Raw genomic sequence first — 22,977 nt, 5'->3', positions numbered from 1 at the left:
GGGTCCAAATCTCAGCTCCGCCAGTTGTCAGTTGTATGACTTCGGGCAAGTCACTTAACTTCTCTGTGCCTCAGTTACCTCATCTGTAAAATGGGGATTAAGACTGTGACCCTGACGTGGGACAACCTGATCACCCTGTAACCTCTCCAGTGCTTAGAACAGTGCTTTGCACATAGTAAGCGCTTAATAAATGCCATTTTTTAAAAAAGTGTTTACTACGTGCCAGCACTGTTCTAAGTGCTGAGGTAGATACAAGGTAATCAGGTCTTAGTTTACCTTACCTTACCACCTTACCTCCTTCCCCTCCCCACAGCACCTGTATATACGTATATATGTTTGTACTTATTTATTACTCTATTTTTTTATTTGTACATATTTATTCTATTTATTTTATTTTGTTAATATGTTTTGTTTTGTTGTCTGTCTCCCCCTTCTAGACTATGAGCCCACTGTTGGGTAGGGACCGTCTCTATATGTTGCCAACTTGTACTTCCCAAGTGCTTAGTACAGTGCTCTACACACAGTAAGCGCTCAATAAATACAATTGAATGAATGAATGAATGAAAGGTCATCCTACGTGGGGCTCACAGTCTTAATCTCCATTTTACAGATGAGGTAATTGAGGCACTGAGAAGTGGAGTGCTTGCCCAAAGTCACAAAGCTGACAAACAGCGGAGCCAGGATTAGAACCCCATGCTCTTGCCACTAGGCCATGCTGCCTAATCCTGGCTCTGCCTATTCCTTGTTGTGCAACCCTGGGCAAGTCACTTGACTTCTCTGGGCCTTATTTCTCCTGTTCTCCCTCCTACTTAAACAGGGAGTCCCATGCGGGATATGGGCTGCGTCCAACCTGATTAACTTGTATCTTCCCCAGCATTTAGAACAGTGCCTGGCACATAGTAAGCCCATAACAAATACCACAATTATTATTATTATTACTTACGTCCACAGCCTTATACTCTACCATTTCCCCTAACCCTACATATTTGGATACCTGTTTTCCCTTGCACACTGTTCTACCAGTTCTACCAACTTCCACTGTCTACCAATTGGCTTGTAGTTACTTCCCCAAGTACTTAGTACAGTGCTCAGCACGTAGTAAGCACTCGATATATTCCACTGATCGACCGAATGATTGATTGTTCTTTTTATGCACAACTGCAGCAGGGTGGTTAGAGAGAAGGATAGAAGCAGCCCACTCCTGACAACCACTCAATCCTCCAGATAATATCATGGTATGTTAAGCACTACTATGTGCCAGGCACTGTACTAAGCGCTGGGGTGGATACAAGCAAATCCCATTGGACACAGTCCATGTCCCACATGGGGCTCACATTCTTCATCCCCATTTTACTTCCAGAGCTTAGAACAGTGCTTTGCACATAGTAAGTGCATAATAAATGCCATTATTATTATTATTATTTTACAGCTGAGGTAACTGAGGCTCGGAGAAGTGAAGTGACTTGCCCACGGCCACACAGCAGACAAGTGACAGAGTCAGGATTAGAACCCATGACCTTATGACCCCCAGGCCTGGGCTCTCACCACCATGCCATGCTGCAGATGTAATCTTTCTACGGACAGGGACTGTGTCTGCTATTTTTGTCTTACTGTACTCCCCCAAGCACTTAGTACATAGTAAGCACCCAATAAATATCACTGATTAACTGATTTCAATAGTTGGAGTTATGCTCTACTCTCTCAATAACTGTTCCTCCATTAATGTGTTTCAGCTCTTCCATCCACAAACTGACCCAAACTCTTTTTTGCCCTTCACACACAGCAAGTGCTCAACAAACACCACCACAACTATTAGACAGTCCCTGCCTTCCAAAACACACTCACCCATCAATAGTATTTACCGAGCCTTTACTGCGTGCAGTGCACCGTACTAAACTCAATCCAAGAATCTGTTCGGGGTGGGGATTGGTGACAGACACGACGATACAATAAAAACATAAAAACAACATAAAAGATAAGGAAAGTTCACTTTGGTGGCAGCCCACTCGTTCTACCTCAATCTCCTCTATTTCGTTGGCGACCCCTTGCACACATCTTCCTCTGGCCTGGATAGCCCTCCCTTTACACACACCACAGACAACTGTTGCCAACTTCAAGGCCCTACTGAAAGCACATCTCCTCCAAGAAGCCTTCCATGGCTAAGCCCTCTTTTCTGCCTCATCTAGGTCCTTGGATCTATACTCTTTAAGCACTTGATATTCACCCCACCCTCAGCCCCAGACCATTTATATACAGATCTATGATTTATTTCATCGTCTGCTTCCACTTCTAGACCATAAGCCCCTTGAAGGTCACCCATGTCTGCTGTGTGACCTTGGGCAAGTCACTTAACTTCTCTGAGCCTCAGTTACTTCATCTGTAAAATGGGGATTAAGACTGTGAGTCCCACGTGGGACAACCTGTTCACCTTGTATCCCCCCCAGTGCTTAGAAGAGTGCTATGCACATATTAAGCGCTTAACAAATGCCATTATTATTATTATTACTGTTAATGAAGGCAGGGAATGTGCTTACCAACTCTGTTGCATTGTACTCTGCCAAGTGTTTAGCACAGTGCTCTGCACACAGTAAGTGCTCCATTAGCACTTCACAGTCTTCTAGACTATGAGCCCGTTGATGGGTAGGGACCGTCTCTATATGTTGCCGACTTGTACTTCCCAAGTGTTTAGTACAGTGTTCTGCACACAGTAAGCGCTCAATAAATAAGACTGAATGAATGAATTAATTAATACCACTGAGGGATTAGTAATTGCTTGACTCTCTGAGGAAAACACAAAAACATTAATTTTCCTACACCAACTGTTGGAAAAAATTAGAAGTGGCTAAGAGAATGGTAGAGGTGAATACATACCTATCGAGTACATAACCAAGCGCCTTATGTCGTATTCCTGAGTAGACGGATGGACTTGTTTCCCACGCAATTAAATTGGAAGCGTCATGGAAAAGGTGGATGTTTACCAAGTCGAAGGCACTGCAACCGAAAGGGAAAAGAGAGTAAGCTTACATGCATAAAATAAAGAATGTTCGAAGGAAAGACCACATGATTCCCTTCTCATCACATCCCTTCCTTTTATTGTTATTATTATTAATAATAGTAATACTATTTAAGTGTTTACTATGTGCCAGGCAGTGTACTAAACACTGCGGTGGATACAAGCAAATCGGGTTGGACACAGTCCCAATCCCACATGCTCACAGTCTAAATCACCATTTTACAGATGAAGTAATTTTTACACTTAGCTTTGAATACACTGCTTATTTTACTAGGAAACGGCATCAGAAGAGGAGTTCTCAACTTATACAAAGTTGGCAAAATGGTGGCAGAGCTAATGCTGGGAATAAAACAGAGTTAGAAGACACAATCCTTGTTCTCAAGGCGCTGTACCCGGAGATGATAATAATAAAAATGATGATGATAACGGCATTTGTTAAGTGTTAATTCTGTGCCAGGCATTGTACTAAGCGCTGGGGCGGGTTGGCACAGTCCCTGTCCCACATGGGGCTCACAGTCTTAATCCCCATTTTATAGATGAGGAAACTGAGGAACAGAGAAGTGAAGTGACTTCCCCAAGGTCACACAGCAGACAAGTGGTGGAGTTGGGAATAGAACCCACAACCTCTGATTTCCAGGCCCCCGCTTTTCTCACTAGGCCATGCTACTTCTCGATCATGTTATTTCCCTAAAAAAGCATTCCCGAATGCATGCAGGACAATTCACAGCTCTGTTATGGAAACTGTGCCCCCAACCAATCTTCCACCATGTTCTAGCCAAATAATGTAGTGGAATTAGGTGTTAGAACAGAAATGAAGCAGCATGACATAGTGGATATAGCCAGGGCCTGGGAGTCAGAAGGCCATGGTTTCTAATCCCAGTTCTACCACTTGTCTGCCGTGCAGTCTTGGGCAAGTCACTTCAGTTCTCTGTGCCTCAGTTACTTCATTTCTAAAATGGGGATTAAGACTGTGAGCCACATGCGGGACAGGGCTGTGTCTAATCCAATTTCCTTGTATCCACCCCAACGCTTAGTACAGTGCCTGTCACACAGTAAGCGCTTAACAAATACCACAATTATTATTATTATATGACTGAAAATACTTGAGCAGCATTTCCAATGAAAGATTGTTGAGCCCCCTTTTTCCTCTCCTCCTCCCCAAAACCCCCACATACCTCCTTCCCCTCCCTACAGCACGTGTATATGTTTGTACAGATTTATTGCTCTATTTTACTTGTACATATTTACTATTCTATTTATTTTGTTAATGATGTGCATCTAGCTTTATTTCTATTTATTCTGACGACTTGACACCTGTCCACATTTTTTGTTTTGTTGTCTGTCTCCCCCTTCTAGACTGTGAGCCTGTTGTTGGGTGGGGACCATCTCTATATGTTGCCGATTTGTACTTACCAAGCGCGTAGTACAGTGCTCTGCACACAGTAAGCGCTCAATAAATACAACTGAATGAATGAATGCATGAAAGATAAGATCTATTCTTTACTTCTGCCTACTCTGGTCTATTCCGTAACTAAATCTTTAGTTCAAACCACAAAAAGGGAATAGTATTTCTCTTTGATGGCTGGGAGGTAAGTGAGGGAATCAACTGATCTGTTTGTCAACAGACAGCTTGAGGGGCAGAAGAGAGGCTGCCCAGTTGTTAAGTCAGCAGGCCTCCCAGAAGCCCCTTCTTCAGCCAGGCATGGTAAGGAAACGGCATCAGAAGAGGAGTTCTCAACTTATACAAAGTTGGCAAAATGGTGGCAGAGCTAATGCTAGGAATAAAACAGAGTTAGAAGACACAATCCTTGTTCTCAAGGCGCTCCAATCAAACAAAGAAGGGACAGGGACTCATTCTTAATCGGCATTCTAACACTTCTAACTCTAGAGAAGTAGCATGGCACAGTGGCGAGAGCATGGGCCTGGGAATCAGAAGGTCATGGATTCTAATCCTGCCTCAGCCACTTGTCTGCTGTGTGACACTGGGTAAGTCACTTCACTTCTCTGTGTCTCAGTTCCCTCATCTGTAAAATGGGGATTGAGACTTTGAGTCCCACATGGGACAGGGACTGTGTCTAACTCGATTTGGTTGTAGCATGGCGTAGTGGCTGGAGCACAAGCCTGGGAGTCGGGAGGTCATGGGCTCTAATCCTGGTTCTGCCGCCTGTCTGTGTGACCTTGGGCAAGTTACTTCACTTCTTTGGGCCTCAGTTCCCTCATGTGTAATATGGGGATTAAGACTTTGAGCGTCACTTGAGACAGGGATTGTGTTCAACATTATTTGTTTGTATCCGCTCCAATGCTTGAGTAGAGTGCCTGGCACATAGTAAGTACTTAATGAATACCATAATAATTATTATTTTTATTACTTCCTGAGAAGGGAAATGTTCTCCATGGGTGGACCTTAAAGCACACAGAGAAAGAAAAGATAGGAACTGTCCCCAACAGAAAAGAAAGAGGCTTTTGTTAGAGTGAAAAAAATGGGATTTTCAAGAAAGTTAAATATGAGAGAGAAGCAGTGTGGCCTAGTGGACAAAGCAGCGGCCTGGGAGTCAGAAAGACCTGGGTTCTCATCCCAGCTCTGCCACACTTGTCTGCTGGGTGACCTTGGGCAACTCATTTCACTTCTCTGTGCATCAGTTCGCTCATCTGGAAAATGGGGATTTAGACCGTGACCCCAAGTGGGACAGGGACTGTGTTCAACCCAATTAGCTTGTAACCACCCAGCACTTAGTACAGTGCCTGGCACATAGTAAGCGCTTAACAAATACCCCAAAAAATAAAACCAAAAAAGAATAATGAGGAGGGATGGGTTGGAGGTGGAAAAGAAAAATTCACCTTACAATCCATGCTTCTAGAGTGCCCCAACTAGCCCTGTGCCATTCAACCTACACGACATCTGGCAGAGGTGAAAACTGAATATTTCTCAATACTGTCTAGTTGTCACTTGTGCTCTAAGAAAATGCTGCGGACAAAACCACTGCTGCTCTCAAAACCCTGACAGACTTGTGCCAACATAAAGTCTGTTCTCCACTGTGATGTAACGAGTAGCTCTGTTGAGCAGCAGCATAGGATAGTGGATAGAGCTCGGGCCTGGGAGTCAGGAGGTCATAACTTCTAATCCTGACTCTGCCACTTGTCTGCTGTGTGACCTTGGGCAAGTCATTTCCCTTCTCTGGGCCTCAGTTACCTCATCTGTAAAATGGAGAAGGAGACTGTGAGCCCAGGTGGGACAGGGACTATATACAACCCGGGTTGCTAGTATCCACCCCAGCACTTAGTACACTGCCTGGCACAAAGTAACCATTTAACAAATACCATTATTATGACTACGATAATATTAAATAATAATAATAAAATAATATTAATATTGTTTAGTTTTTTTGGTGGTTCTCACACTTTCCCCCTTCTAGACTGTGAGCCCCCTTTCTACACTGTGAGCCCACTGTTGGGTAGGGACCGTCTCTATATGTTGCCAACTTGTACTTCCCAAGCACTTAGTACAGTGCTCTGCACACAGTAAGCGCTCAATAAATACGATTCATTGATTGATTGATTTCCCTCTAGACTGCAAACTCCTTGTGGGTAAGGAATGTGTCTACCATCTCTGTTACACTGTACTCTCCTGAGTGCTTAGTACAGTGCTCTGCACACGGTAAGTGCTCAATAAATACCATTGATTGATTCTCTAAAGGTGGATGACCTAAGATTGATCCAGTGACCTGTTGGTTTACCAGCCCTTTACTGGGTAGGGAATGTCTCTATATGTTGCCGACTTGTGCTTCCCAAGCGCTTAGTACAATGCTCTGCACACAGTAAGCGCTTAATAAATACGACTGAATGAATGAATAAATACATCCTACACCAAAGCCAGCGTAAATAAAGCATCATTTTGGCTCAGAGTTGAGTGTTTTGGACCCCCAGAAATGATCCACAGGCACTGACAAAAAGTTTGATCATCAATAATCCACCCGCTTTTGGTTGTACCGGCTTTTTGGCAAGGGGAAAGGATTATTTTTTCATCTATAAATATCAATCAATCACTAAATATGATTGAAGGATTGACTGACCTTAAAGTTATGAAACTTCAAGACTGTCTTCCATGGAAAACAGAGTCATCCCCGGAAACCAAACCAATGGATGCTATCACTGAAATTCATTCATTCATTCCATCATATTTATTGAGTGCTTATTGTGTGCAGAGCTCTGTACTAAGCACTTGGAAATGGCTAAAATTCATGCCTTTGGAACAGCGTTGTTTCCTTGGAACTGTATTTGGCTTATTAATAATAATAATAATAATAATTGTGGTATTTGTTAAGTGCTTATTATGTGACAAGCACTGTACTAAGTGCTGGGGTGGATACAAGCAAATCGGGTTGGACCCAATATCTGTCCCATCTGGGGCTCACATTCTTAATCCTCATTTTACAGATGAGGTAACGGAGGGACAGAGAAATGAAGTGACTTGCCCAAGGCCACACAGCAGACAAGTGGCAGAGCCAGGATTAGAACTCAGGATCTTCTGACTCTCAGGCTCAGGCTCTAGCCATTAGGTCATGCTTCTTCCAGATGACTCTGAGAAGGCTCTAAGCATGTTTTGCTTTTGCTTTTTCTTTGTTTTTAATTTTTGATGAAAAAATAGTCCCTCTTGAAAAAGGGGGAAGGATTCTCACCAAATCTCATTCTTAGACAGAAGTAAAAGACAACAAAAAACCAAGGATGCAACTTGATGAGAATGAATCCGGAAATGTTCTACAAGAACAAAAATCAATTTCTAGAGTGCGGTGACAATGCACAATTAACTAAATAAGTATGCATCCCTTCCTGCAAGATGTAGAAAGAGATATCAATTTGGTGTAATTAAACGTGAACTTGAGGAAAAGAAGAATAATTTTGTTTTAAAGTCATTTGTGAAAATGGTTGGGGTAGGAGGTTTTAAAAATCATGAGCTAGAAGGACTAGTACAGTGCTCTGGACACAATAAGCGCTCAATAAATACGACTGAATGAATGACTACAGAAGAGCAAAGATAGGATGTTCTGGAGAAAATATGTTCATAAAGTCTCTATGGATCAGAAATGACTCGATGGCATTTGATGATGATGATAATGATTTGGACTAGTGCAATCAACCAGTCGGTCACTCAGAGATATATACTGAGTGCTTACTGTGTGCAGAGCACTGTACTAAGTGCTTGGGAGAGTACAATATAACAGAGTTGGTAGACAAGTTCCCTGCCCGCAATAAGCTTTCAATTTAGAGGGGGAGACAGATATTAAGATGTCTTTCTACTCCTTTAGACTGTAAGCTCACTGTGGACAGGGAATTCATTCATGCATTCATTCATTAATGGTATTTACTGAGTGCCTACTGTGGGCAAAGCGCTGTAACAAGAGCTTGGGAAAGTACAATATAACAACAAACAGACACATTCCCTGCCCACAACAAGATCACAGTCTAGGGGGCTGTGTCAGTTCTATTGTTATAGTGTACTCTCCCAACCGCTTAGTACAGTGCTCTGCACACAGCAAGCGCTCAATAAACATGGTTGACTGAACAGTTGACTGCCATTAATAGAAGTAAATAAATCACAGATATTTACATAAGTGCAATGGGGCTAAGGGAGGGGGGAATAAAGGGTGCAAATCCAAGTGCAATTTTCGAGATGAGAAGGATAGCCCAAGCTAACATTTAATAATAATAATAATAATGATGATGATGATGATGATGATGATAATGATAATGGTATTTCTTAACAGGACATAACCTACCAATCAGCAATACACCATCTCGTTCGAATGAATCCTTTTCTGGACCATTTACACTGAAAAACAAACAGGCAATATCAGACAATTTGAATGGAGCGAGGAGGATCACATAGATGCACAGTACACAAAGAGGTGAACACTCGGTAAAAGTGTAAAGACACAAGTGGCTCAAAATTCACCCTTTTTTTATGAGCCTGATGAAATTCAAGTGGCCCCCACAAAAATAGCACTTATTACTGGCAGGAAACATCTTCTCTATCTCTCCCTCTAATATAGCTATGGAACCAATATGTCAAAACAAACTGCTGTTTTGAGAGTTCTAGATGGAAACGACAAATGAACATTTTGGTAAATCAGGTCAGCTTTCAAAAATGAAGAATAATCATCATCAATCAGTAATACTGATTGAACACTTACCATGTGCCGAGCACTGTATAATGCTTTTGGAGGAATATAAGAGTTAGATAAGATCCCTGTTCACAAGTCTTTTATAATTTAGACAGGGTGGGGTGGGAGGGGGTGGAAAGGGGGTACTAAAATAAATTACAGAAAGGATGAAGCAATAGAGTCGAAAGTTAAGCACAAACCAAGTGTTTATTAAAAGCGCATCTCCTCCATGAAGCCTTCCCTGACTAAACTCTCATTTCCTCTTCTTCTACTCCCTTCTACGTCACCCTTGCACTTGGATTTGTACCATTTATTCACATCTCCCTCAGCCCCACAACACTTAGAGATGCAGCTTGGCTCAGTGGAAAGAGCATGGACTTGGGAGCCAGAGGTCATGGGTTCAAATCCCAGCCCTGCCACATGTCTGCTGTGTGACCTTGGGCAAGTCACTTCACTTCTCTGAGCCTCAGTTACCTCATCTGTAAAATGGGGATTAAGACTGTGAGTCCCACGTGGGACAACCTGATCATCTTGTATCCCCCCAGCACTTAGAACAGTGCTTTGCACACAGTAAGCACTTAACAAATGCCATTATTATTATTATTATGTACATATCCATCATTTATTTTACTTATATTAATGTCTGTCTCCACCTCTAGACTGTAAACTTGTTGTGAGCAGGGAGCAGGGAACGTCTCTACCAACTCTGCTATATTATACTCTCCCAGCTGCTTAGTACACTGCTCTGCACATGGTAAGCGGTGGGGAAGCAGCATGGCTTAGTGGAAAGAGCACGGGCTTGGAAGTCAGAGGACATGGGTTCTAATCCCGCCTCCGCCACTTGTCTACTGTGTGACCTGGGGCAAGCCGCTTAACTTCTCTGTGCCTCAGTTACCTCCTCTGTAAAATGGGGATTAAAACTGTGAGCATTAAAACTGTGGGCCCCACGTGGGACAACCTGATTACCTTGTAACTACCCTGGCACTTAGAACAGTGCTTGGCACATAGTAAGTGCTTAACACCATAATAATAACAAATATGATTGATTAATTGATTGGTTGATTGGAGAGCTGAGGGACTGGCTGGGGGGGGGGGGGATAAAGAGAGTCTTTATTAGAGATTAATTGGGGAAGGCCTCCAAGAGGAGATGTGATTTCAGAAGGGTCTTGAAGATGGGGAGAAACAAAATGGCCTAGTGCAAAGAGCCCAGTCCTGGGAGTCGGAGGACCTAGGTTCCAATCCTGACTCTGACACTTGTGTACTATGTGACCTTGGGCAAGTCACTTCACTTCTCCATGCCTCCATTCTCTCGTTCTCCCTCCATTTTAGACCGTGAGCCCCATGAGAGACAGGGACTGTATCCGACGTAATTCTCTTGTGTCAGACCCAGGGTTTAGAACAGTGTTTGACACATAGTAAGCACATAACAAATACCATTTAAAAAAAAAAACAACAAAGATCCGAAGGAGGAGGGCATGAGCCACAGGTCGGTGGTGAGGGAGGTGAGAATGAAGGTGTAGTGAGTGGGTTGACTTTAGAGGAACATAGTGTGTGAGCTGTGGGGTGTTTGGAGAGGAGTGAGGATAAACCTCCTCTAGACTGCAAGCTTCTTGTGGGAAGGGAAAGTGTCTACCAACTCTTCTAAGCACTTAGTGCAGTGCTCTGCACATCAGTATGCCCCCCAATAAATACCACCGATTGACTGATTGATAAGTAGGAGGAAGAGAGCTGAGCCAATGGCCAAGAGTTTTTGTTTGATGATGATAATGAGAATAATAATAATGATGATGGTATTTGTTAAGCACCCATTATGTTTCAAACACAGTTCTAATCACAGGGGTAGAAACAAGCTAAACAGGTTGGACACAGTCCATATTCCACATGGGGCTCACAGTCTGAATCCCCATTTTTTTCCAGATGAGAGAACTGAGGCCCAGAGAAGTGAAGTGACTTCCTAAAGATCATACAGCAGTATGCCCCGCAGTGCTTAGAACAGTGCTTGACACATAGTAAGCACTTAATAAATACCATCATCATTTTGAGAAGCAGCGTGGCTCAGAGGAAAGAGCGCGGGCTTTGGAGTCAAAGGTCATGGGTTCAAATTCCGCCTCCGCCATCTGTCAGCTGTGTGACTTTGGGCAAGTCACTTAACTTCTCTGTGCCTTAGTTACCTCATCTGTAAAATGGGGATTAAGACTGTGAGCCCCCCGTGGGACAACCTAATTACCTTGTAACCTCCCCAGTGCTTAGCACAAGTTAAGCACTTAATAAATGCCATTATTATTATTATTATTATCATCATCATTATTATTAACTTTAGTCCATACTTCACTCTGCTACAAAAATGTTCTGGACACTTCACCCTGCTCCTCAAAAAACTCCAGGGGTTGCCCATCCACCTCTATATCACACAAAAACTCCTCTCTCTATTGGCTTTAAAGCAGTCCATCACCTTGCCCCTTCCTACTTCACCTCACTTCTCTCCTTTTACAACCTGGCCTGCAAACTTTGCTCCTCTAGAGCTAACCTTCTCACCGGGCCCTGATCTCTTGCTTGTCTTGCCACTGACCCCTAGGCCATGTCCTGCCTCTGGCCTCAAATGCCCTCCCCCCTCTAATCCAACAGACAACTACTCTCCCCCGCTGAAGGCCCATCTCCTCCAAGAGGCCTTCCCAGAGTAAGCCCCACTTTTCCTCATCTGCCCCTCCCTTTGTGTCGCCCTGACTTGCTCCCTTTGTTCTCCCCCAACCCCTGCCACCACCCCAAAGCACTTACGTACATAGCTGTCATTTTATTTATCTATATCTATGTCTGTCGCCTCCGCCCTGACTGTGAGCTCGTTATGGGCAGGGAATGTCACCGTTTATTGTTGTGTTGTACCTTCCCAAGTATTTAGAACATTGCTCTGCACACAGTAAGTGCTCAATAAATACGAGTGAGTGAATGAATGAATGAAAAGTGGCAGAGCTGGGATTATAGGTTCTTCTGAATCCTAGGCTCGTGCTCTAGTCACTAGGCCATTGCTGAGTGCTGATGGAATGAGTTTGACGTCTCTCTGCCAGGTAATGGCCAAGGCCGTCAGGTGGTGACCGTCCCTGGGGCCCAGACACCCGACTCTTGGCACATCCAGTACCCTGTTTTGCCCCCCATCAGCGCTTGACAGACATCAAAACTAAACCAAATTTGGATTGCTTCACATTTCAGTAGATACCTCTGAATAGAAAATTAGGAAAACCTACCTTCAAAACTCTGTTGTCATTTTCCTAATGTCTTTAACCCAGGGGAATGAATACATAAAATAGGTGGCACAACCAAGTGGCATTTTATGAAATTTTCATCATAAAACTGGACTGAAATCTAAAAATGGGTCCGCTCTTGATCAGATCCCCGCATTTTTGAGTTGGCACAGCCCTGAGCCATGTCTTTGTCAACGGCATCCCAAGGGAGCATATGTTGACCTTTGAAAACCCTCTAGAAAACACTAGCTACATAAATAACCCTGGCTATATGGGGTTAAGGGATGCCCAGACAACATTAACATGAGGAGCGAGGTGACGGAGGGCTAATGTCAAAATGCGCCGTGAGCCGTAAGTAATGCACGCAAACCGTGATTGATAATGACTTACACAGAGCCTTAATTCATCTTTTCTCCATCATTTTACTGGACCAAATTAAACGGAAACCCAAGCAGGGCTTATTACACCCTACGAAGCTCGAGGAGGAGGGAAAGAGAGATGAAAGTGGCAGTGATATCCTCATCAGTGCCACCTCTCCAACAACCAGGTTTCCCTGTGAGACCTGATCCTCCAGCCTAACATCTCCCAGTGAAGTCAGAGGACCCAAGTTCTAATCTCCGTTGCGCCACTTGCCTGCTATGTGACCACGGGCAAGTCACTTCACTTTTCTGTGCCTTGAATGCCTCATCTGTTAAATGAGGATCTGATACCTGTTCTCCCTCCTACGTAGAATGTGAGCCCCATGTGGGAAAGGGATTGTGTCCAACCTAAAGAGCTCATTGTGGGCAGGGAATGTATCTGCCAACTCTCTGCTACTGCACTCAACCAAGCATTTACTACAGTGCAGCTTCTCTTAGTACAGATAAGCAGCACGGCGTAGTGGATAGAACACGGGTCTGGGCGTCAGAAGGCCATGGGTTCTAATTGCGGCTCTGCCACTTGTCTATTGTGTGACCCTGGGCAAGTCACTTCACTTCACCTCCGTTCCCTCATCTGTAAAACAGAGACTGAGACTGTCAGCCCCATGCAGGACAGGGATGGTATCCACCCCAGCGCTTCATACAGTGCCTGGCACATAGTAAGACCTTAACAAATAGCACAACTATTACTATTATTATTATTATCTTGTATCCATCCCAATACTTAGTACAGTGCTTGGTGTGTAGGAAGCACTTAACAAATTCCACCATTTTAAAATAACAAACCAGTTCTTGTCATATGTGCCCAAGTCCATGCTGGACCACGAACTATTTTATTTGGGCTACAAGGCCCCTGCAGACATTGACTGGATTCTGTCTTCTGATTTGTAATTCATCTGCTTTTGCTCCAACTCCCGCTTCCCAGAATGATGCATATCAGGCCCCTGCTAAATGTCTTTGCACCAGACAGTTGGAGCTCCTAGAAATTTTTGGTGAAGTGGAGAGAGCCCGGGCCTGGAAGTCAGAAGGTTGTGGGTTCTAATTCCAGCTCTACCACCTGTCTACTGTATGACTCTGGGAAAGTCACTTCACTTCTCTGTACCTCAGTTACCCCATCTGTAAAATTTGGGTTTGAGACTGTGACGTCTATGTGGGACAGGGACTGTGACCAACCCGATTTGCTTGTATCCACCCCAGCGTTTAGTAGTGCCTGGCACACAGTTAGCACTTAACAAATACCATTATTATTATTATCATTATAATAGTAGTAATAGTGTTGATTAAGTTCTTGTGGGGAGCAATGTACTGTAGTGAGATGTACTACTTAGGGATGTGTGGAGAAAGCCCGTTCTCTTTGGGCTTTTTATTTTATTTTTTACGGCAATTGTTAAGCCCTTACTATGTGCCAGGCATTGAACTAAGTGCTGAGGTAGGTACAAGATAAGCAAATTGGGCACCGCACATGACTCACATGAGGCTCACAGTCAGGCCTCATTTTATAGATGAGGTAATTGAGGCACAGAGAGGTGAAGTGTCTTACTCAAGGTCACACAGCAGAAGTGGCAAAGCTGGGACTATCAATCATTAAGTCAATCAATCAAATGTGTTGGGCCCTTATTATGCACAAGGCACTGTACTAAGCCCTTGGGAGAGTACAAACAACAATATAACAGGTGCTTTGCTTTCCCACAACGAGCTTAAATTCTAAAACCCAGGTCCTTGGATTCCCAGGCCTGGGCTCTTTCTACTATGCCATGCTGTTTCTCCTATGACAGTCCTTAAAATAATCTAAGTGCAGAACACGTAACATTAAGAGCTCAATAAATACCATTGATGATGATTAATGCCCAACTATTAAATAGACCTGGGAAGATCTTTGCCTGCTAGACAGTAAGCAACTTGAAGACGGGTTTGTTTCACGCAGGGATGGTATCTTCTAACTCTACTGTACTCGTAAAATTCACTACAGTGCTCTGCACAAAGTAAGAGCACAATAAAGATATTGATTATATATTACGTACATAATGTGCATATATCTTATACACATATCTATAAATTTATTTACTTATATTAATGTCTGTCTCCCTCTCTAGACTGCAAGTTCACTGTGGGCAGGGAATGTCTTATATTGTAATAATAATAATAATGATGGTATTTGTTAAGCGCTTACTATGTGCCAAGCACTGTTCTAAGTGCTGAGGTAAATAGGTTGTCCCACATGGGGCTCACAGTCTTAATCCCCATTTTTAGAGATGAGAAAATTGAGGAACAGAGAAGTTAAGTGATTTGCCCAAAGTCACACAGTTGACAAGTGGCGGAGCTGGAATTAGAACTCATGACCTCTAACACCCAAGGCCGTGCTCTTTCCCCTGAGCCACACTGCTTCTCAACTACTATGAGCCACGCAGTGTACCAAGTGCTGGGGTGGATATAAGCAAATCAGGTTGGACACAGTCCCTGACCCACATGGGGCTCACAGTCTCAATCCCCACTTTACAGATGAGGTAACTGAGGCACAGAAAAGTGAAGTGACTTGCCCAAGGTCGAAAAGTAGACATGTGGTGGAGCCGGGATTAGAACCCCTGACCATCTGACTCCTAGGCCAGTGCTCTACCCACTAAACCACACTACTTCTTATGAACTAAACTTGTCTTGAAAATCTCCAGGAACTAAAATGCCATCATCTCTCTTGTTTGTCTGTCCCCATGTTTATAATAATAATAATAGTAATAATATTAAGAAGAATGATACACAATAATAATAATAATTGTGATATGTGTTAGGCATCTACTATACGTCAAGCACTGTACTAAGTGCTGAGGTAGATCAAGATAATGAGGTGGGGCACTGTCTCTGTCTCACATGGAGCTTGTGGTCTAAGTGGGAGGGAAAACAGGCACTGAATCCCCACTTTGCATATGAAGACACTGTAGCACAGAGAAGTGAAGTAACTTGCCCAGAGGGGCACAGCAGGGAAATGGCAGAGACGGAATTAGAACTGAGGGCCTCTGACTTCCTTGCTGCCTAAGTATCCTACCTTCACAGGCTTGCCTAAATGTTTCCTGATGAAACAGATCCCACTTCACCTGCTCTTCACTCAGGGAAGATTAAGAATACCTAGTTCTACTTAGACCCATCGTCCTTGCTCTGCCTCTGGCCTGAAACCCAACAGATCATCATTCTCCCCATTTTCAAAGCCTTATGAAAAGCACATCTCCTCCTCCCCTCAGTAAGCCCTCATTTCCTCTTCTTCCACTCCCTTCTGCGTCACCCTTGCACTTGGATTCGCCCATTTTATTCACCTCAGCCCCGCAGCACTTACATACATTATCCTTAATTGAAATAATTTATAGTGATGTCTGTCTCCCCCTCTAGACTGTAAGCTTGTTGTGGGCAGGGAACATGTTTACCAACTGGGTTATTACTGTACTCTCCCAAGTGCTTAGTAGAGTGCTCTGCGCACAATAAGCGCTCAATAAATATTGACTGAATGACCAGCTAAGAAGCTCTTTATAATACTGTCAGAACTAATAGGATCACGTCAAATCCATTTGAGTTTTTTGCAGTATGCTTCATTAGTGATTGTTTTGCATTCTTAATCTTGAAGATGCCCAGAAATATTTGAAAGTCCTCAGAGTCAATGTTTGACAGAATGGCAGGAAAATCTACCTTGTCAAGAGCATATCAATAGAAAATGTGGGCCTTCACATACTTCTGATGTGATTAATTACCTCATCGAAAATAGTCTAAACTGGAGGTGGCCAAAATGTGTTACATTTCAATCCACGCATCATCGTAGTACGGAATTGAAAATAGGAAGTTTTCTTGGAATTACATTTGACAAGAGTGGTGATTCTTTCTGTTTCTGATTTGTATTGGAAACCCCAGATCCGAAATCCACAAAAACATAAGTAAATGTTATCAATTTTCAAGTAAGCTTCCACCATAGAAGCAGCATAGTTTAGTGGATAGAGCAAGGGCCTAGGAGTCAAAAGGACCTGGGTTCTAATCCCAGCTCCACCACTTGTGTGCTGTGTGACCTTGGACAAGTCACTTGAACTTCTCTGGGCCTCAGTTCCCTCATCTGTCAAATGGGGATTAAGACTGTGAGCCCCATGTGGGACAGGGACTGTGTCCGACCTGATTAACTTGTATCTTCCCTAGCGCTTAGAACAGTTTTTGGCATGTATTAAGTGCTTGACAAGTACCAGAATTATTATTATTACCATAGATTTTTCAGCCCAATTTAAATATTACCAAGATGCAATGAGTCACATTTTCAAGCAGACCTACTTGGCATTTCTCATGGTTGCAGCTTTTTCATGCTAATAGCTTCCACCCTAATGTAGTAAACTACAATCACAGCCAGGTAGCCTTAAACAGTGATTTAGGAATCACCTTATTTTTCAAAAGGCACCTTTATTGAAATAGGGTGAAATAGTTTTTTCACATTATAAATGACCTTTGATCTTTGCTTCAAGGAGACAAACCTATGACTTCCGTCTCTAATCTTCTGTCTCTAACCTTCAGTCTCAAAGCCTTGAATAAAAGCTCCAGTGTATGGTGTGTAGCTTCCCTGTAGCTCTCAAAAAAGAGAACACACAGGAGGCAGTATAGCCTAGTGGAAAAGAGCACAAAACTGAAATTCAGGAGATCTGAGTGCTGGCTCTGTCACTGGCTGGCTGTGTGATCTTGGGCAAATCACATAACCTGTCTGGGCCTAAATTCCATCACTGTAAAATGGGGCTAAGATCCCTGCCCTCCCCACTTGCATTCTGACTCTCTTGAAGTAGAGTAGTACTATTACTACTTCTGTGAGGCATAATGGTGAATCCCCACACAGTTAGAACCTCTGAACATACAGCTTCATTGTACTTTGGGTCAAAAAGGAATGGACACAATTGTCTACTGAGATAGTAGACAGTCGCTCCTTTGTGGGCAGATTCATGTTGAAGAAATGCCCTGAGGTACCTGTAACTTGATGATATTTGTTGTCAATCCTCTCCATCCACCCCTTTCACTTTCAGATACCCTCAGCTCATGGCCTAGCTTTTGGAGGTTGCAATTCAGGTTATCAATGCCGGAAATAAGGGACCTCCAAAGGACACGAGGAGTGAACGGAGAATGCCCACCAATAAGTTATTGAAATTAATCCTCTTCTTCCATTCCTGATACTTGTCTACCAAAACCTGAGTGAGAGGAACACGAGGTTTTTTGATCCATTCCCCTGGCATGCTTTCTCTCTCTCAGAGGCTACCAGGATTTCAAACTCAAAACAAAACCCCATTTCGTGCCTCTGTTCATTGTTCACCTGACGATATTAAGTCCCTCCTCAGATCCCGTGTTAATAGGATTCTTTTACCCAGCAGATGGATTGGGAATGTTGGCCGTTTCATCTACTAAAAGACAACATAAATCACCATTGAGAAAAGAGAGACTTCAGTGAGGTTATCACGATACAGCCTTCTCCATGAAAGGTTTGCATTAAAGCATTAGTGAAATTAATTCATCTTTCATAAGAGCTTTGAGCAGTATCTGTGATCTATGATAACAACCAATTTCTCACTATGGGCAAAAGGAAAAAAAATGACTCCGCCCTGATAGACTACACAGCTCTGCTTTTTTTTTTAAATGGTGGAACATTATCTGGAGAGTTGCTCCCTGAGGCATCGTTTGAGATTCATACTCAGTCGAGAGGACCCATAAATCAACATGGAAAGTTTTGTTAGTTTTATATGCACTGGGCTGTAATTATTTTGAATTGCATTAAGCCTCAATCATTGTAATTACTTTTAGATCATCTTTAAGTGAGGGTAATAAAAAGAAGAGAAATCAGTCTTAAACCAATTCACAATCAAAATGAGAAAAAAACACTTGAGTATTCAAGCAACAGTAAAGGTTTGGTCTAAAATCACCAGAGACGGAATATGGAAAGCTAAGAGTGGTACCCAAGCTAAACAGACCCAGTTGGCCTCCACTGTACAGCTCGGGACAGTCCTGAAGGATGATTAATGAACGTCCGGGACGAAGGGAAGGTCTATAATGTTGGGAGGCCCATTAGGGAGATGAATTTGGGCCAAATCCTGAATTTTGAGGAATTGGATCCATTTACGGTGGTTTGGCTGTAAACCCCGTGTGGGTCGGGGACTGTGTCCAACCCAGTTATCTTGTATATATCCCAGCGCTTAGAACAGTGCCTGGCAAATAGTAAGTGCTTAACAAATACCATTATTATTATTATTAATAAACTGCATTGGCTGGTATTTGATTTGGTCTTTCTTAATGAGAAAAGGAAAAAATAAATTTGAATGCTTTCAAACTGGGTTAAAAAAAGAAAAGAAAAACTCATTAAGGCTACTTGGTATAATAGATAAATGGCATTTATGGAGTGCTTACCGTGCGCAGAACACTGTACTGAGCGCTTGGCAGAATACAGTACTATGGAGTTGGCAGATGGGTTTCCTGTCCTTGTGAAAAGAAAGGGCTGCTCAGTCTACAATATCATGGTCTAGTAGACAGAGCCGGGACCGAGATTTGAATCCCTCCTCTGCTGCTGGCCTGCTGTGTGTGAGCTCAGGCAAGTCATTTCATTGCTATGTGCCACAGTTTCCTCAACTGTGAAATGCAGATACAATACTGGCTTTTCCCAACTCTGAGGCTGGGAACCCCACACTAGAACAGGATTATATCCCACTTGACGATGTGATATCATCCCCATCCCATAGCACAGTGCTTACACAAGGAGTGCCTAATAAATACCATCCTTCTTCTCACTATTATTTTAAAAGGAACTGTAGATGAGGGGAGGTGGGTCCTTTGAAGATGGATTCAATGGGCACAAGCCAACTCAGTGAGCTGGAATTTCAGGCAAGATGGAGGGTGTGTATTCCCGGCCAAGAACCAGACAGGAATGCCGGCACCTGCCCTTGGAAGAGAATTTTTTCAGTGGATGAGGGACTTGAAAGGATGACATGGATCACTCTCACGTCCCATCCTTTATGGCATCTGCCAGGAACACCTCACTTAAGGCTCGATCATAAAAGCAAGTTAATAAACTTGTGGCCTTGTTTGCAATCAGTTCAAATTCCCAACCAGTCTGGGTCGTCACTGAAGAATTTCCCCAGACATGTGTCCCTATTGAAGAAGAAAAATCTGGAAGACCAATCCTTCTCAAGCTGCATGGACATCATAACCTTGGGGCATAATTCCTCATCCTCCCCTTACTTTCAATACACAGACACAGTTGCAAAGGACAGAGAACCGAAATACCTGCAAGTCCTGGAGGAAAATATAAGTTATCCTGACTGGATATTTCTATAATTTGAACTCTCCTTTTGAAAATATACCCAAATAATAATAATAAAATGATAATAATGGTATTTGTTAAGCACTTACTATGTGCCAAGCACTGTTCTAAACGCTGGGGTAGATACAAGGTAATCAGGCTGTCCCATGTGGGGTTCACAATCTTATTCCTCATTTTACAGATGAGGTAACTGAGGCACAGAAAAGTGAAGTGACTTGCCCAAAGTCATACAGCTGACAAGTCTCAATCTGACTCTAGATGGAAAGCTCATTGTGGGCAGGGAAGGTGTCTACCAACTCCATTGTATTGTCCTCTCTCAGGTGTTTAGTACAGTGCTTGGCCCACAGTAAGCGCTCAATAAATATGATAGATTGATTGCTTGATTGACTCCATACGCATTAAAGAAATAACAACCATGGATTCTTTTAGGTGCACATAAAAGGGAGAAAGCCTTATAGGCTTATATTTAACAAATTCATTCATTCAACTGTATTTATTGAGCACTTACTGTGTGCAGAGCACTGTACTAAGTGCTTGGGAAAGTACAATACAGTAATAGAGACAATCCCTGCCCACAACAAGCTCAGAGTCCAGAGGCAATATGATTGAACAAATAGATTTGGTTACTTTTTGCAAAATCCTTAACATACTCATTCCCTCACACATAGCACCCAATTCACATTTATGAGCTAGGCATGGTTCCAAGCCCTGGGGTGGGTAAAAAGTAATTAGGTTGGGCACAGTCCATGTCCCATAAGGGGCTCACAGTCTTAACCCCCATTTTACAGAAGACATAACGGAGGCCCAGAGAACAGAAGTGATTTGCCTAAGGTCACACAGTAGACAAGTGGCAGAACTGCGATTAGATCCCAGGTCCTTCTGGCTCCCAGCCCTGTGCTCTATCCACCAGGCCTTGCTGCTTCTGGGAAATGTCCAGTTGTGTAAATTTAGGATCTATTTAACATTACTTTCTAAACTTTCCTTATCCCCCTGAGCCCAGAAAGTGTAGTAGTGACTTAAAATTTCTCAGTGTGAAAATATGATCGCCCAAAGAGGCTATGAGTAGAATCCCTTAGCGTTGTACAATGCAAGTTATTGTGGGCAGGAGCATGTTTGCCAACTCTGTTACAGTGTACTGTTCCTAGTTCTCAGTATGGTATTCTGCACACGGTAAGTGCTCAATATATACAAATAATGGATTGCCCATCCACCTCCAATCAAACAGAAACTCCTCACCATTGGCTTTAAAGCAGTCAATCACCATGCCCCTCTTAACTCACCTCACTACTCTCCTTCTACAATCCAGCCCACACTTTGCTCCCCTAAAGCCAACCTACTCACCGTACCTCAATCTCACCTACCTATGTGTGAGACAATGGGACTATGGGACAATTACTCTCCCCAGCACAAAGCCTTATTGAAGGTACATCTCCTCAAACAACTCCTCAAAGAGGCCTTCCCTGACTAAGCCCTCCTTTCCTCTACTCCCACTCCTTTCTGCCAGGGCAATGAGTGGCTCTGATATGCTATCTCATGCATTGATTAAAAAAGAAAAATGTCTGTGAGAAAACTTCATATTCACCAGAACAATTGATCAATCAATGGTATTTACTGAGTGCTTTTGATGTGCAGAACACTGTGCAATGCACTTGGAACAATAAAATACAGTTAGTCCCTGATTTGCTCCCTTTATTCACACCCACTCCCAGAACCACAGTTCTTATGTCCATATCTGTAATTGACTGTAACAGACTGAGCTCCATATCTTTCCTCCCAAACCCTGCCCTCTCCCTGACTTTCTCATCACTGTAGATGCCACTACCATCCTTCCTGTCTTACAAGTCTGCAATCTTGGTGTCATCCTTGGCACCGCTCTCTCATTCACCCCATATAACCAATCTGTCACCAAAACCTGCTGGTCTCACCTTTACAACAACGCCAAGATCCACCCTTTCCTCTCCATCCAAACTGCTCCCACATTAGTACAATCTCTCATCCTTTCCTGACTGGATTACTGCATCAGCCTCCTTTCTGATCTCCCAACCTCTTTTCTCTCCCCACTTCAGTCTATTCTTCATTCTGCTGCCCGGATTATCTTTCTACAGAAGCGCTCTGGGCATGTCACCCGCCCCTACCGCCCCACACCTCAAAAATCTCCAGTGGTTGCCTATCAACCTCCGTATCAAGCAAAAACTCCTCACTATTGGCCTCAAAGCTCTCCATCCCCTTGCCCCTCTTACCTCACCTCCCTTCTCTCCTTCTTCAGCCCAGCCTGCACACTCTGCTCCCCTGGTGCTAACCTTCTCACTGTGCCTCATTCTCACCTGTTCCACCTTCAACCCCTGACCCACATCCTACCTCTGGCCAGGAATGCCCTCCCTCCTCAAATCTGCCAATCACACTTCCCCCTTCAAAGTCCTACTGAAGGCTCATCTCCTCCAGGAGGCCTTCCCAGACTAAACCCCCTTTTTTCCCTCATCTCCCCCTCCCCTCCTCATCGCCCCAACTCGCTCCCTTTGCTCTTCCCTTCCTCTTCCCGCCCTTCAGCACTTGTGAATATATATACATATCTATAATTCTATTTATTTATATTAACACCAGTTTACTTGTTTTGATATATATATCTATAATTCTATTTATTTATATTGATGTTATTGATGCCCGTTTACTTGCTTTGATGTCTGTCTCCCCCGTTCTAAACTGTGAGCCCATTGTGGGCAGGTATTGTCTCTGTTGCTGAACTGTACTTTCCAAGCGCTCAGTAGAGTGCTTTTCACACAGTAAGCGCTCAATAAATATGATTGAATGAATGAATGAACAACTGATTCATTTCTACTAATGTCTG

The 22,977-nt window shown here is 43.3% G+C and overlaps 1 protein-coding gene across 1 annotated transcript in view; it reads right to left on the bottom strand.

Annotated features, from left to right (window-relative positions):
• INPP5A (inositol polyphosphate-5-phosphatase A) overlaps nucleotides 1-22,977 on the bottom strand; it is a 610,446-nt gene that overhangs the window by 224,097 nt on the left and 363,372 nt on the right. The window contains exons 7-8 of the mRNA XM_038744152.1: nucleotides 8,788-8,840; nucleotides 2,872-2,991 (exon numbers count right to left, since the gene is read on the bottom strand). Coding sequence (XP_038600080.1) covers nucleotides 2,872-2,991; nucleotides 8,788-8,840 — 173 coding nt within the window. The remainder of the gene's footprint in view (nucleotides 1-2,871; nucleotides 2,992-8,787; nucleotides 8,841-22,977) is intronic.

Source organism: Tachyglossus aculeatus, chromosome 3 (genome assembly GCF_015852505.1).
Source record: "Tachyglossus aculeatus isolate mTacAcu1 chromosome 3, mTacAcu1.pri, whole genome shotgun sequence".
Taxonomy (NCBI): domain Eukaryota; kingdom Metazoa; phylum Chordata; class Mammalia; order Monotremata; family Tachyglossidae; genus Tachyglossus; species Tachyglossus aculeatus.
Note: the sequence above shows the minus strand (reverse complement) of the source record. Positions and strands in the feature narration are given on the sequence as shown.